Source organism: Moschus berezovskii, chromosome 16 (genome assembly GCF_049115385.1).
Source record: "Moschus berezovskii isolate FMDL1 chromosome 16, NW_MosBer_1.0, whole genome shotgun sequence".
NCBI classification, from domain to species: Eukaryota; Metazoa; Chordata; class Mammalia; order Artiodactyla; family Moschidae; genus Moschus; species Moschus berezovskii.
This window is the reverse complement of record NC_142475.1, coordinates 18,950,119-18,963,783: the sequence shown is the minus strand read 5'-3', so window position 1 is coordinate 18,963,783 and position 13,665 is coordinate 18,950,119. Positions and strand designations below refer to the sequence as shown.

The 13,665-nt window shown below is 43.7% G+C and overlaps 1 protein-coding gene across 5 annotated transcripts in view; it reads right to left on the bottom strand.

Annotated features, from left to right (window-relative positions):
• Positions 1-13,665, bottom strand: part of GRHL2 (grainyhead like transcription factor 2) — a 175,193-nt gene that overhangs the window by 25,818 nt on the left and 135,710 nt on the right. For all 5 annotated transcript variants that reach the window (XM_055432073.2, XM_055432071.2, XM_055432072.2 and 2 more), the window contains exons 10-12: positions 12,741-12,828; positions 11,920-12,059; positions 6,529-6,560 (exon numbers count right to left, since the gene is read on the bottom strand). In XM_055432073.2, the coding sequence (XP_055288048.1) occupies positions 6,529-6,560; positions 11,920-12,059; positions 12,741-12,828 (260 nt within the window). The remainder of the gene's footprint in view (positions 1-6,528; positions 6,561-11,919; positions 12,060-12,740; positions 12,829-13,665) is intronic.

Genomic DNA, 13,665 nt, shown 5'->3' with positions numbered 1-13,665 from the left:
AATATTTAATCTTATTGAAGGTATTGGAAACTGCTGTTGAGTCAGCCAGAACCTGACAGCTAAGATCCCAGAGGAGAAAAATGCAGCGAGGTGGGCTGACAGTCAGAGAGCTGCTTTCCCCTGAAGCTTTTGCCATTTCTCAACTGGAAGCAGAGGATGGTGATCCCAGCAGAGGAACATACTTAAGGGCAAAGAAGCCTGCACAGCTTTGGGCAATCTCATGGTGTTAGAGAAACAGAAATTGGTATTTAGGAGTGCAAAGGTATTCAGGACTAATGGGAAAACTTCCAGAGAGAAGAGAAGCAAGAGAAGTGAGCCAGACACTGCAGTATTCCTTCCTAGGTCTTTGTCAGATTCTTAAGCGGCACAAGACAAAGACAATGAAACAAAAATACTCTAGAAAAATGATGACCAAATTAAAATGCTTACAGCAAATAAACAAATATGAAAGACTCCTTTGCCAAAAGTTCCACAATGAAAGAACAATTAAACAGAATTCTTCTGGCAACAGGAAAAGGAGCCCATGCATAACTGAATCACTTTGCAAATACCAGAAACTAACTCAACATTGTAAACCAACTATATTTCAGTTTTTTAAAAATAGTGGGGCAAAGTTCCATGTGCTATACAGTGGGTCTTGCTGATTATGCATTTTAATACAGCAGCGTGTACAATATTGTGTGGCAGCTTGAATGGGAGGGAAAGTTGGGGAGAGTGAATATACATATATGTATGGCTGAATATACATATATGTATGGCTGAATGTTGTAATTAACTATTACAACATTGTTAATCTGCTGTACCCCAATATAAAATAAAAAGCTTAAAAGTAAATAAAATTAAAAATTAAAAAATTGTGAGGGAATTCCCTGACGGTCCAGTTGGTTAAGAAACTGCACTTCCAATTCAGGGGGCCCCAGTTTGATTGCTGGTGAGGGAAATAAGCTCTCCCATGCCATGTGGCCAAATAAATAAATAATGGAAAAGCTTTTGTATTCTTAAGTAAGTAAGTGTTAGTCGCTCAGTCGTACCCGACTCTTTGCGACCCCATGGACTGCAGCCCACCAGGCCCTTCTGTCCATGATACTTTCCAGGCAAGGATACTGGAGAGGGTTGCCATTTGTATTCTTAGGTAGGTTTATTCTTAAGTATTTTATTCTTTTTGTTGCAATGGTAAATGGGATTGATTCTTTAATTTCTCTTTCTGATTTTTCATTGTTAGTGTATAGGAATGCAAGTGACTTTTGTGTATTAATTTTGTATTCTGTGACTTTATTAAATTCACCGATTTAGCTCTGGTAATTCTCTGATAGTATCTTTAGGGTTTTCTATGTATAGTATCATATCATCTGTAAACAGTGAGAGTTTTACTTCTTCTTTTCCAATCCAGATTCCTTTTATTTCTTTTTCTGCTTTAACTGCAGTGGCTAGGGCTTCCAAAACTATGTTGAAAAGCAGTGGCGAGAGTGAGCAACCTTGTCTTGTTCCTGAACTTAGAGGAAATGCTTTCAGTTTTTCACCATTGAGAATAGTGTTTGCTAAGGGTTTATCATATATGGCCTTATTATGTTGAAGTAGGTTCCTTCTATGCCCATTTTTTAAAGAGTTTTTATCATAAATGCATGCTGAATTTTGTCAAAAGCTTTTTCTGCATCTATTGAGATTATCAAACGATTTTATCTTTTACTTTGTTAATATGGTGTATCACATTGATCGATTTCTATCAACAGATGAATTGATAAAGAAGTTGAGGTACATATATACAATGGAATATTATTCAGCCATGAAAAGGAATGCATGAGTCAGTTCTAATTGAGGTGAATGAACCTAGAGCCTATTATACAGAGTAAAGTAAGTCAGAAAAACAGATGTCATATATATATGGACTCCAGAAAGATGGTACTGATGAACCTATTTGCAGGGCTGCAGTGGAGACAGAGACGCAGAGAACAGACCTGCAGACACAGTGGGGGAGGGGAGGGCGGGCTGAACTGAGAGAGGAGCATGGAGGCACGCACGTTATCATGTAAAACAGACAGCCAGTGGGAACTTGCTGTATAAATCAGGGAGCTCAAACCAGTACTTAGTGACAACCTAGAGGGGTGGGATGGGGGAGGAGATGGGAGGGAGGTTCCAGAGGGAGGGGACACATGTGCACCTATGGCTGACTCATGTTACTATGTGGCAGAAACCGGCACAGTATTGGAAAGCAATTATTCTCCCATTAAAAGTAAAGAAAGAAGAAAGAAATCAACACAATAAAAAAATAATGGAAAAGGACCTCAAAGAAAAACAGAAATAAAGGAATGACGAGCAACAGAAAGGGTAAATGTAGGTTAAATTTATAAAAGGAGGCAGAGCTGTTTCATGAGTATTTAGTTCAAATCTTCCAATTTGCAAAATGGCTAACTAGTATACAAGAATAACCGGAACTAATATAAGAAACTGATAAAAATCTGCTACTCTGAGGGATGGTAAAGATGATTTTCATTTTCTTAAATATTTTCTAAAAATCTCCCTTGTGTATCTGATGCAGATTTGAATATTACTGGGTGGATTTTTATAACTGCAATATCTAACAGTAAAAATAAAAATATATCAGTTGAAAGGAGATGGTCCTGGGAATTCTCTGGTAGTTCAGTGGTTCAGACTTGGCGCTTTCATTGCTGTGGGCCTGGATTCAATCCCTGTTGGGGAAACTAAGATCCTGCAGGCTGTGCAGTGTGGCAAAAAAAAATTAAAAAAAAAAGAAAAGTGGGTGGGCTTCTTACAGCTGCATGTGCAACGATTATCTTGAAATAAAAGGGTTTAATTAAAAACAAAATTTAAAAATAAGAGGCAACATGGTGGGGGTCACGTATATAACTCTAATATTTCAAGAATCAATATGTGTGGCTTAGGATAGAATTTCTAAAGACAATCCCGTATATACAGATTTAAAAGTTCCCCAAAATAAATAAATAAATAAAAGTTCTGTATCTCAACTTTGAAGGTAGCAAAGAATTGCCTTGATAAATAGTATGAGATGATATAAAAAGTAGCTTGAAGGATGAGAAAGATACTGATGTCATGAATCGCAAAGAATTCGAATAAAAGTTTCACAAAATGTGCGATATTTCTAAATTACGTTACTTTTTAAATGCACGTTAAACAAAGTAAATTAACAACAACAACAACAAAAAGTGTCAACAGAGCATTGATTCTTTTGGCTATATTCAAAAAAGGTTACCTATTCAAGGTGGCCCAAAAGCTTTCATTTATGTTTTCATATTCTGCTGGGGAAATTGTCCTATATTTGTAATCACCTGTGTATGTGTGGTTAAGAACAGTCCACCATATCCTACATCTCATGGTTTGCTTAGCATCCCTGAGGACCTTATCAAAGAAAAGTGCTTGGTCCTCCAGGAAATTGCTCCTTTAAGTGAAACAGGGCAGAATTCTAGAAGAATGTGATTTTGTGCTGATGAACACAGCATGATGAATACTTAGGTTTAATATTACGTTGATTAAATGTACTCACTGGTGATTGGTTAAAACTCTAACATCTCCAAAGTGCATTGAATTTTGGCCAAAGTGTTCTGGGTGGAAGATTACCACCCAGAACTGCCTCTTGCTCAGCAACACTGCAACCACACTCAGGGTGTGGTCTGGCAGCATCATGAGAGGAAAGGCATGGCCCTCTGCTCCAGTCATTCAGAGGCTGATGAGTGAAGTCACTTTGGAGGGCTGACTCTCTGAGCTGCGATGGAACCAAATTCAGACTTGCCGGGCTCCACATTTGTTTTCTTCTGGCTTTCATTTTCCTAGACTCAGTCTTTAAGCTTTCCCTGGTGACACATCGGTAAAGAGTCTGCCTGCAATGCAGGAGACACGGGTTCGATCCCTGGTTGGGGAAGATCCACTGGAGAAGGAAATGGCAACCCACTCTAGTATTCTTGCCTGGAGAAGCCCATGGACAGAGGAGCCTAGTGGGTTACAGTCCATGGGGTTGCAAGAGTCGGATGCAACTTAGGGACTAAACCTACCTACCAGCCTTTGAGGAGATTATTCAAGATGGGCCCAAAGGAGATAGTGGCATGCCTTTGAGAAGCAAAAATAAGAGAAATTCTTAGAGAGGATTGTGGTCTGAGTGTCCCATGCATCAGGTGATGGTAAGTTCTTGGAGGGAAATCACTGTTTTTCCAGACTTAAGGATGCCCAAATTCACCAAGAAACCCTGTATCCCGAATGCAGTGTGTGAGCCACAGAAATGCAAGACTTGAGGGGACCTCATGGAAGACTGGAACGTGGGCATCCCAGTGGGGACGAGTGTAGACAGAGGATCAAGGCAAGAAGGGTTTTCCAGGAACTAGGGGTCAGATGGAGATGGAGACTAGATCCCCTGATCCTCAGTTTCCTCATGAGCGATCTCACAGATCCTCTTCTACAAAATCCTCCTTTTACAATGGAGAACACCAAAGTCCAGAGGTCAGGGACCTGGCCCCAGGCTTCCCACCGGGGAGCAGCAGCCGAGGAGGAGAACGTGGGCTTCCCTGGCTCAGAGTCATCGTTCCGTCCATGACGCCACCCTGTCCTTTGTGAACCAAGTGAACTGAGTAGAACTGATCGGTGCTACTTGTTTCTGCTCATTCCTGCCGCTGGAATATATGACCTCTGTACCAAGATAAGAAGAATAATCTAACTAGGTATTTACAAAATTTGGAACTCAGAATTAGGAGGTCAGATCCTGGATGAGGCTCTGCTTCTGACCAACTAGGGAATTATTAGGCTCTTTTGAGATTCTCGATCCTTTAGGACAGAGGGTGGCACACTTCTGCTGGAAAGTAAGTAGGCTTTCCAGGCTAGACAGTCTCTGCTGCAACTACAAAAATGTCTTTCCACTGAGCTCGGCTGAAGCTCTGCTATTGAAGCACCAAGGCAGCCAGAGACAAGACTCGGAGGCGTTCATGTGGCTGCGTGCCAATTAAATGTGACTGTGTGCACTTGAATCTCATAATTTTATATTATTCTTCTTTTGGGCTTTCTCAACCATTTGAAAATATGCAGACAGTATAAAAAGAAGTGGCGCGCTGTGGTGGGGCGGGGGCGGCAGGGGGCGTTCAATTTGGCCCGTAGGCTACAGTTTGCCAAGCTGTGCTTTGGAAAAGAACCCAGGACTGTCTGCTCCACTTGACTTCATTTTGAAATGTTGCACAAGGAAATATTGCCTAAGAATAGGGAAGCCCTGGTTTGACCACAGTTTGAAAAACAGTGATCTAGAGAGTTTAGTTATACACATGTAATTAGTGCAAACCAAGATTTTAGTTGTAAGTGGTGTAACATGATGAAAAATGAATGTAGTTCTAGACTGCTTTAAAGAGACACACAGCATCCAGGTGGCAGGAAGGAAGGATCTCAATATAACCTCCAACTCATGTGGTTCAGAACACGTGTACTTCTGAGAGCCAATTTTAAGGAGACCAGTAACAAATCTGGTGTTACCCCCTGGCGGAAGAATTAAGATGTTGAGAGGTAAAATGACATGTGAATGAGGAGGAAAGGTTGAGACTTATCCAGAAAGAACTACAGCCAATGCAGAGTCAAAAGAAGGCAACATCGGTTCAAGAAACTAACATTTTGGAGCTGGAACTGTCCAATAGTGTCATGAGCTATCTCCTACAATGAGAATATTCAGAATATTCCCATCACTGGGAATATTCAAGTAGAAGTTGGCTGACCCCCTATCAAGGATGTGGTATATTGTGCTGTATTGCCTGGGAATAGGATCAGCTAAACAACCTTGAAGGTTCCGTTTTGCCTCCAAAATTCCAGGAGTCTACACAATGAGTTAATGAACAGAAAAGCACTATGCAGCGACTTGATGCCCAAGACACTGGGAGCCTTCAGTGACCCTGTGTAAACCCTTTCTTCCCTACAGTCCTGAAGACACTGACGAGGTTCTCAGTCTTCCCAGCTCCCATCTAAACCAGCCTCACCACCAGCCCAGGCAGCTCACTCTCCAGCATGAGGGATGTGCGGGGTGGGGAGGGCAGTCCAGTAGCACTGAAAGGAGGACAGGCTGTCCCCTTGGCTCCTGCCTTGAGCTCAACTCGATCCTGTGTTGGGGCTGAAGATTTCAGTAACTGGATTAGCAGCGAAAGGGGGGGAATCAAAGAGATGTACCACTTCGAAGGCAGATCATAGGGAGGAGAGAAGGGTAAAGAGAAACTTGGGGACTTCTCTGGTAGTCCAGTGGTTAAGACTCCGTGCTTCCAATGCAAGGGCCACAGGTTCGATCCCTGGTCGGGGAAGATCCCACAAGCTGTGAGGGGTGGCCAAAAATAAAAATAAAAAAGAGAGAAACTTGGAAGGAGAATGGTACTCCCCAGGCTTCTCCCAGACAGTCCTTGGAGTCAAGGCTTCCCTGTCTCTGAGTCTGGGGCTGAAAGGACGTTCCCACTCCCTGTCCCATTACCCTGTGCTTGGAAACCCATTTCTGCTGACAGGAACTGACTTTGGGTGTTGAAGTGAAAAGCCTGAGTGTCTTACCCTTCTCGTTCATCATCCGTGTTGTAATACACCTGTGGAACAAAACAGCAGACTTACTGTAGGTCAGGCACAAGCGATGGAAATATATTACGTGATGCACAGACTTTCCTAAGACATTACACTGTCTCTTAAAAAAGACAAATCTGTTCAATCATTTGTATGTGTCTAATACAAATCTGTGTGTGTTTAATACAAATTTAACCTCTTCAACAGTCTCCTAGGGTTAATTCTTAGACGTTAATGAACTAAAATTAGAAATCTGACTATTCCTAGCTCAAATCAGTCTGATCAGATTACCTATAGCTCAAAGGCAAACCTTGCTTTAGACACTAAGGAAATATTTTAGCAAGATCTGAAAATCATTGCTTAGAAACGCCTTGGCACAGGGCCTGTAAGTAACCAATCCCATCCAGTCCACAGGTGAGCTGATTGCAGACAGTTATACTTTGGTAAGGGGAGGGAAGCAAGTTCTAGGCAGTAAGCCCAGGCCTTTGTTTATTTCCCAAAGAGACTTCGGCTACCCTGGTCCCATGACCACAAAAATCTAGGAGTCAACTATCTTCAGGCCAGGAAATGTCACCTAGCCCTAGGAGGTGTTTCTGGCTATAGGAGGTGTTCTGGCCAGAAGGGAAAGAGACTTCTTTAGGTGGTCAGAATGGCAACAGGCCGAATCGGATTTAAAGACATTATCCATTTTCATCAATGTCCCTGCCACAGCCACTTGGGTGAGAACTGTGTGGAGACCGAAACCCTCTATGTAAACTTTCTCAAAGGCTCGTGCCAGTTTCCAGGATGCCACCAAGCCCAGATTTAGTTATACGACAGAGCTCGTTACCTGGAACTCTTCAGGAATGAGTCATATTAGTCATTAGCTGAGATTTCCATGGGGAATTTTTTCCTCTTAAACTTTTTAATGTCTATGTTTGTATTGTATCCTTTCTTCTTAAACACAAGGCAATGAAGGTAAGACGTTTCCTCCTCATGCCCCAAGTTTCAGTGTGGCATTGGAGCACTGGGTTATGCTCATAATGGACTGTTTATTTAGATGTATACAGAGGGACCCACATAAGCCAGGGAGGCTGGGCCATAGCACTGGACCCAAGACTAGATTTGAGGGAAAGTGCTTGATGTTGACTTGGTTTTTTGCTGCTTTCTTTAAATGTGGTATAATACATCCGCCCTGCTTCACTACCCAGGTAGGGTAATGGACAGCTCTCTGTGAAGGGGACTGGTGATCCAGAACCAGAAGCAACCATCTCTTAAGTGTCCTCCTGGCTTCTTGAGCAGCCTCTACCGCACTGTCCCCGTCACCTCCCCGCACTGCCATTTCTCCTCCTCCTCGCACAGGAGGACCCACCGTTTCTTCCCAGTCGGCCCTAGTGCTTATTGCACAAATTTAATTTTCAGACTGTGTTCTCAAACTTCAGAATACATGAAAACGATCTGGAGAACTCATAAGCACAAATTCCAAGGCTCCCCTTTGGAGATTTTAATTCAAAAGACCTGGAATGAACCTTGGGAACCTGAATTCTTATCAAGAACGCCTGTGATTTGGGCAGAGGTGGTTTACAAGCCACAAGTCAGGGAGACGGTTCTCGAGGGTGTGAGGGAGAAGGGATGTCCTCCCTGGGTTCACGTTGCCTTGAGGAAGGCTGATACCTGCCAAGCACACATGATCCAGAGGAATGATGCCTACGCATCCCACAATTTCTCCCAAGCTCCTCTATCACTTATTTTCAAGGGTTCTTGACAAAAGGCACCATGCATCAGTTCAGTTCAGTCGCTCAGTCGTGTCTGACTCTTTGCGACCCCATGAATCACAGCACGCCAGGTCTCCCTGTCCATCACCAACTCACGGAGTTCACCCAAACTCATGTCCATCGAGTCGGTGATGCCATCCAGCCATCTCATCCTCTGTCATCCCCTTCTCCTCCTGCCCCCAATCCCTCCCAGCATCAGGGTCTTTTCCAATGAGTCAACTCTTTGCATGAGGTGGCCAAAGTATTGGAGTTTCAGCTTCAGCGTCAGTCCTTCCAATGAACACCCAGGACTGATCTCCTGTAGGATGGACTGGTTGGATCTTCTGGGTTTTAATGAAAGGAGAAAGAAACCAAAGACCTCCATAGTACCTGCATGCTGGGGTCATGCTGTTTCAGGGGACAACAAAATCTGACTCCATGGTGAATCTGTTTCTTTAACTTTTGCTTCCCCCAGTTGCTTTTGTTTACTAAAAGGCCTGCCTGGGGAACCCTGCCCCTCTGCCCGAATTTTACAAAAAATGAAGATATTAACACCACCTGTCCCCATCCCACCTCCCCCCTCAGGCTGGCCATTCCAGGAGATACTTGCAAGACTTATGACCTTTTTATTTTACTTCCTCACCCCCTCCCCATCTCTGTTCTATAACAGAAACTGGCATCCAGGCCCAGAGAAGATGGTCATTTGGAGATGAGTCTATCACCTTCTTGGTCTGCTTGCTTTCTGAATAATGTCGTATTCCTTGTCTCCACGTTCCTCGTCTCTGATTTACTGGCCTATCGTGCGGGGAGCGGAGTGAGCATGGACTCAGTAACAATGCTCTCCTATGAGTTTTTGATAACCATCTGGTGAATATTTCAACCCACGCATGAATCAGTGAGACAGTGAGGGAGTAGGGGACATGTGGGCTGGCAGTGAAAGCTAGCCGGCTGCTTGTCCTGCAGCTGAAGGGCTGCCACGCGGCTGACTTTGCCAGGTCCATGGCAGTAGCGGTTACTGAGCATCACACCATCAGCTGCCTTCCTCCCTTCCATCTTGCTCCCTTATGGGAGGACTGGGCCAGCTCGTTTGGCCTGTCGAAGCTCACCAAGCCCTGTCCCTTACCCACTTCCAACATCAGAGCTCTGCCCTCTTCCCTCCTGCCTCTGGACTCATCCCCCAAAACTCCTAACTCTCCTAAGAAAAGGCAGCCTTTCTAGTCTTGACCAGCTACCGCAGGTACTCTTTTCCTTCAGCCAAGCACGTTGATCAACCACTGGATATTCACGCACTGTCCCAATGCACAGAACAGTGTGTTCCTTTGTCACCGGGGCTCAGGCAGGCTCCCTCACTGACCCCCTACATTCTGACTCCAAAGCCACAGGGAAAGCCTGAGGCTCTTCAAGGACAGCAGGACTTAACTTTCCTGATGCCCCAGGGGACGCTGATTGGGCTGCTTTGCAAACTGCTGAAACCAACAAATGGGAAAGACTACACTTTCCTTCTGCTCAGCCACAGGCTAGGAGTCCCGCTCAGGACACAGACGGGGCAAGTGAGGGCACAGACAGTCATGAGCCGTCACATTTGGTCAGTTTTCCTCTGAAGATTCATTTACAGCTTTGCGTATTTTAGAGAAATCTTGCCAAGAGAACAGGTCAGGCTGTCAGCTTTGACACAGGGCTGAAGCCAGAATCACAGCAGCAAACGAGCAATTTAACTCAGCCATCCCCTCTCTCCTAAAGGTGTGACTACTGACCTTCAAAATATACCATGTATTTACAAAGACTGTAAATACACAAATCACCATGTTCTTGGGAATTAAAAAATAAAACTAGGGGCTGGCACTCATGTCTTAATAAATTATAGCATTCTTCCTTTCATCTTTGTGTCTTTTTCCTATCAGACAAGTAAGACAAGATGAGAATGTTAAATTTTAATGTAATTCACTCTAAGAAAAAGAACTAGGGGGTATTCTGCTACCCATATTTAGTTGGCGTCAAAAACACCAACTAAAAAGTTCTGGTTGTATAACTGCTTTGTCTCATACACAAAATGAAATGGCCCAGGGACAAAATATTCTCAAGAAAAAGAAAGTTAAGCCAATAATGGTTTCTGCTCCTAGACTAAGGTCAATTCCAATGAGTGCCTGAACGCTAGAATGGAAGAAAAGCTTGAATGTGTCAGTATGCACCTATTTCTCAACAGAAAGACAATTCTGGCTAATGCTAGGGAGGTAATTTTTTTTCACACAATTTTAATTTATCACATAAAATAGATAATATTAAGACATTACAAAAAGAAAAAAAATTATCCATCTCTTAAGCTTACTCATCAAGTATTACAATTTTTCTTGTAACATCTTGCAAAAAATCCAAATGAACTTTTAAGCCAACCCAGTATTTGGAATCACAGTATGCTGCTGCTGCTGCTGCTAAGCCACTTCAGTCATGTCCGACTCTGTGTGACCCCAAAGACGGAAGCCCACCAGGCTCCCCCGTCCCTGGGATTCTCCAGGCAAGAACACTGGAGTGGGTTGCCATTTCCTTCTCCAATGTGTGAAAGTGAAAAATGAAAGTGAAGTCGCTCAGTCGTGTCCTACCCTCAGCGACCCCACAGACTGCAGCCCACCAGGCTCCTCCATCCATGGGATTTTCTAGGCAAGAGTACTGGAGTGGCGTGCCATTGCCTTCTCCTGGAATCACAGTATAGATGCAAATAAGTATTCTACCTTTTCCCCACTGAACATTATCATAACTAGTTCCTATGTTGCTACATAGTTTTTCTAACTATAATTTTAGTGGCTGCATAACATATCATTAACATGAGCTACCATAAGGAGCTAATTATTGGATGTTTATGTATTATAATATTATCTCTATAATTTCACTTGTAACTAGAAGACAAGAATTATCTTAAGGCTTGTCTACAATCTCATTTTTCTTTTGGTTTAAAATAATTTACCTATTCAACAGTAACTGTCAATTTACTAAGAAAAATCAGAAGGACTGATGCTAAAGCTGAAATTGCAATACTTTGGCCACCTCATGCGATGAGTTGACTCACTGGAAAAGACTCTGATGCTAGGAAAGGTTGGGGGCGGGAGGAGAAGGGGACGACCGAGAATGAGATGGCTGGATGGCATCACCGACTCTGTGGACATAAGTTTGAGTGAACTCCGGGAGTTGGTGATGGAGACCTGGTGTGCTGTGATGGGGTCGCGGAGAGTCGACACGACTGAGTGACTGAACTGAACTGAACTGATTTAATCAAAGAGTTTTCCTCTTAAGCAACTTTCAATGGGTGCAGTTCAATTTCCCACCATTAGATGGAGCCCTATTGCATCATGTGGATCCCACAGAACAAAACTAACAAAACTTGCCTTACAGGTTATCAGCCTTCTTACTTTCTTCCTCTTTCATTGCTTTGTCAACACTTTACTATTATCAGCTCACTCTCACCTTCCCCTTAGTAAGTTGGTTTCCTCTCCTGAGACATTCCTTTCTATAAAATTACATTTTCTGTAGGAAATGGCTGACTTTTGGTCGAACGCATGGGTTTTATTTTTCAGGTCAATAGTACCTGAAGTGATGGTCTCTTAAGGTTCTACCTGCCGAGTGGATGGATGGCAGGTGGATGTGAGCGGGTCAGCCATACCTGTCCTGTCCTCTGCAGGTTCGCAAAGTGAACATCAGGTATGAAGAGGACGGGCTGGGAGTGCAGATCAGGCATTGTCTTGAAGTAGGTGATGTCGCTCTTCTTCTGTAACGGTATCGCTGCCAACTTCCCGTCAGAGGCTGGACACGATCACAAAACCCAAAAGTGCAAGGGTCGTGGATGACTTAAGATCTCTCACTTGTAAGCTCTAGTCTTGGCTAAAGTTCATGATGGTCTCCTATGAAGCTTCCCAAATATGTGAACACACTTTAAAAGCCTCCCCTCTCCCATCACCAGACCAGCAGAAAGAGTGTGGACTTGGAGTGAGCACTCCTGAAGGGGTGCTCTCTTGTCCCTCTCTGCACCCTAGATTTCCTGTCTGGAGAAGGAGGATGTTGGTCTCTGGATTATTAGAACCTCCCTCCTGGTTCTAATGTAATCACATGATTCAATTTGCTTTTCACAGGGATGGTTTACCCCATCGCCATGGCGAGCCATAACTTAGATGTGCTTAGTCGCTCAGTTGTGTTTGATTCTTTGCAACCACGTGGACTGAAGTCTGCCAGGCTCCTTTGTCCATGGGGATTCTCCAGGCAAGAATACTGGAGTGGGTTGCTATGCCCTCTTCCAGAAGAACTTTCCAACCCAGAGGTCGAACCCAGGTCTCCCTCATTGCAGGTGGATTCATTACTGTCTGAGCCACCAGGGAAGCCCAGCCATAACTTGGACGTGCATATTTTACCTGCAACCCACTTCTTTCCACCCGTTCCTTGGTAGACATGGCCCGGCTGAAGCCCACCCTCCTTCTCAACCACACTCACAGTTGTTGCACTGGGTTTGGGAGGCCTGGCCTTTCCCCTTCTTCCTGTTCTGCTTCCTCTCTTCATCTCGGATTTTTCTTTCTGCTCCCTGACAGGGAAAAACAAATGCAGACAATGCCAGGCATGTTACCAGAGCATGCAAAACAACTGTGCACACACAAGTCACAGGGATAAGAAATAAAACGTGGGGAGGAGAGACAGGCGGCTGCGGTTCCATCCTCCAGCAAGGTCGACTTCCCCTCAGTCTACCCAATGTTGCTGACCTCCTTGGGGAGGGAGGGATCCCATTCTTCCCAAAGTCTCCCCTTTTTTGGTATCTTGCCTATTTAAATAACTCCAATTTTGAATTGCTACAGAAAGGCCAGACTCAGTTCCCTATCCCAGTGAAGCCAGTTAAGTAATTTTAGTGATATTTATTTAAAATAAAATGTCGTAGGATGAAGCATTGGCCTGTTATCTTTCCTAATCATGGAGTGGGCATGAAAGTTGAGTGTGAATTTCCTATAAAACTTTTTCTTTGCTCCTTGGTATGGAACTTTAAAAAATTATTACAAAAGGGGAAATGAGGTAGGGCTGAAGCAAACTACACGGGGTGTAAGATTTTGTATATACAAGTACAATCTGGGGTTTTGTCTTAATATGTTCATATGCTCTTGGAAATGGCATTCTATTTGCCTTTTTGCTCCTCTGTACCTTGAAATTTGACTTTTTCATTGGCTTCTCTTGCCAACTCCATCCAAATTAACCAGTTGACCATCACCTATGTCTCTTGCCCTCCTGGTCTTCCACGATTCTTTGATCATCCTCTTTTCTTTTTGGTCACCCTTCGATGTCAGCTTTGCTGACTCATTTTCCTCTTTTCATGCCCCAAATACAGACATGTCAACATACTTTCCTTTCCATTCCCTCTCTCTCTCTTGTGGCA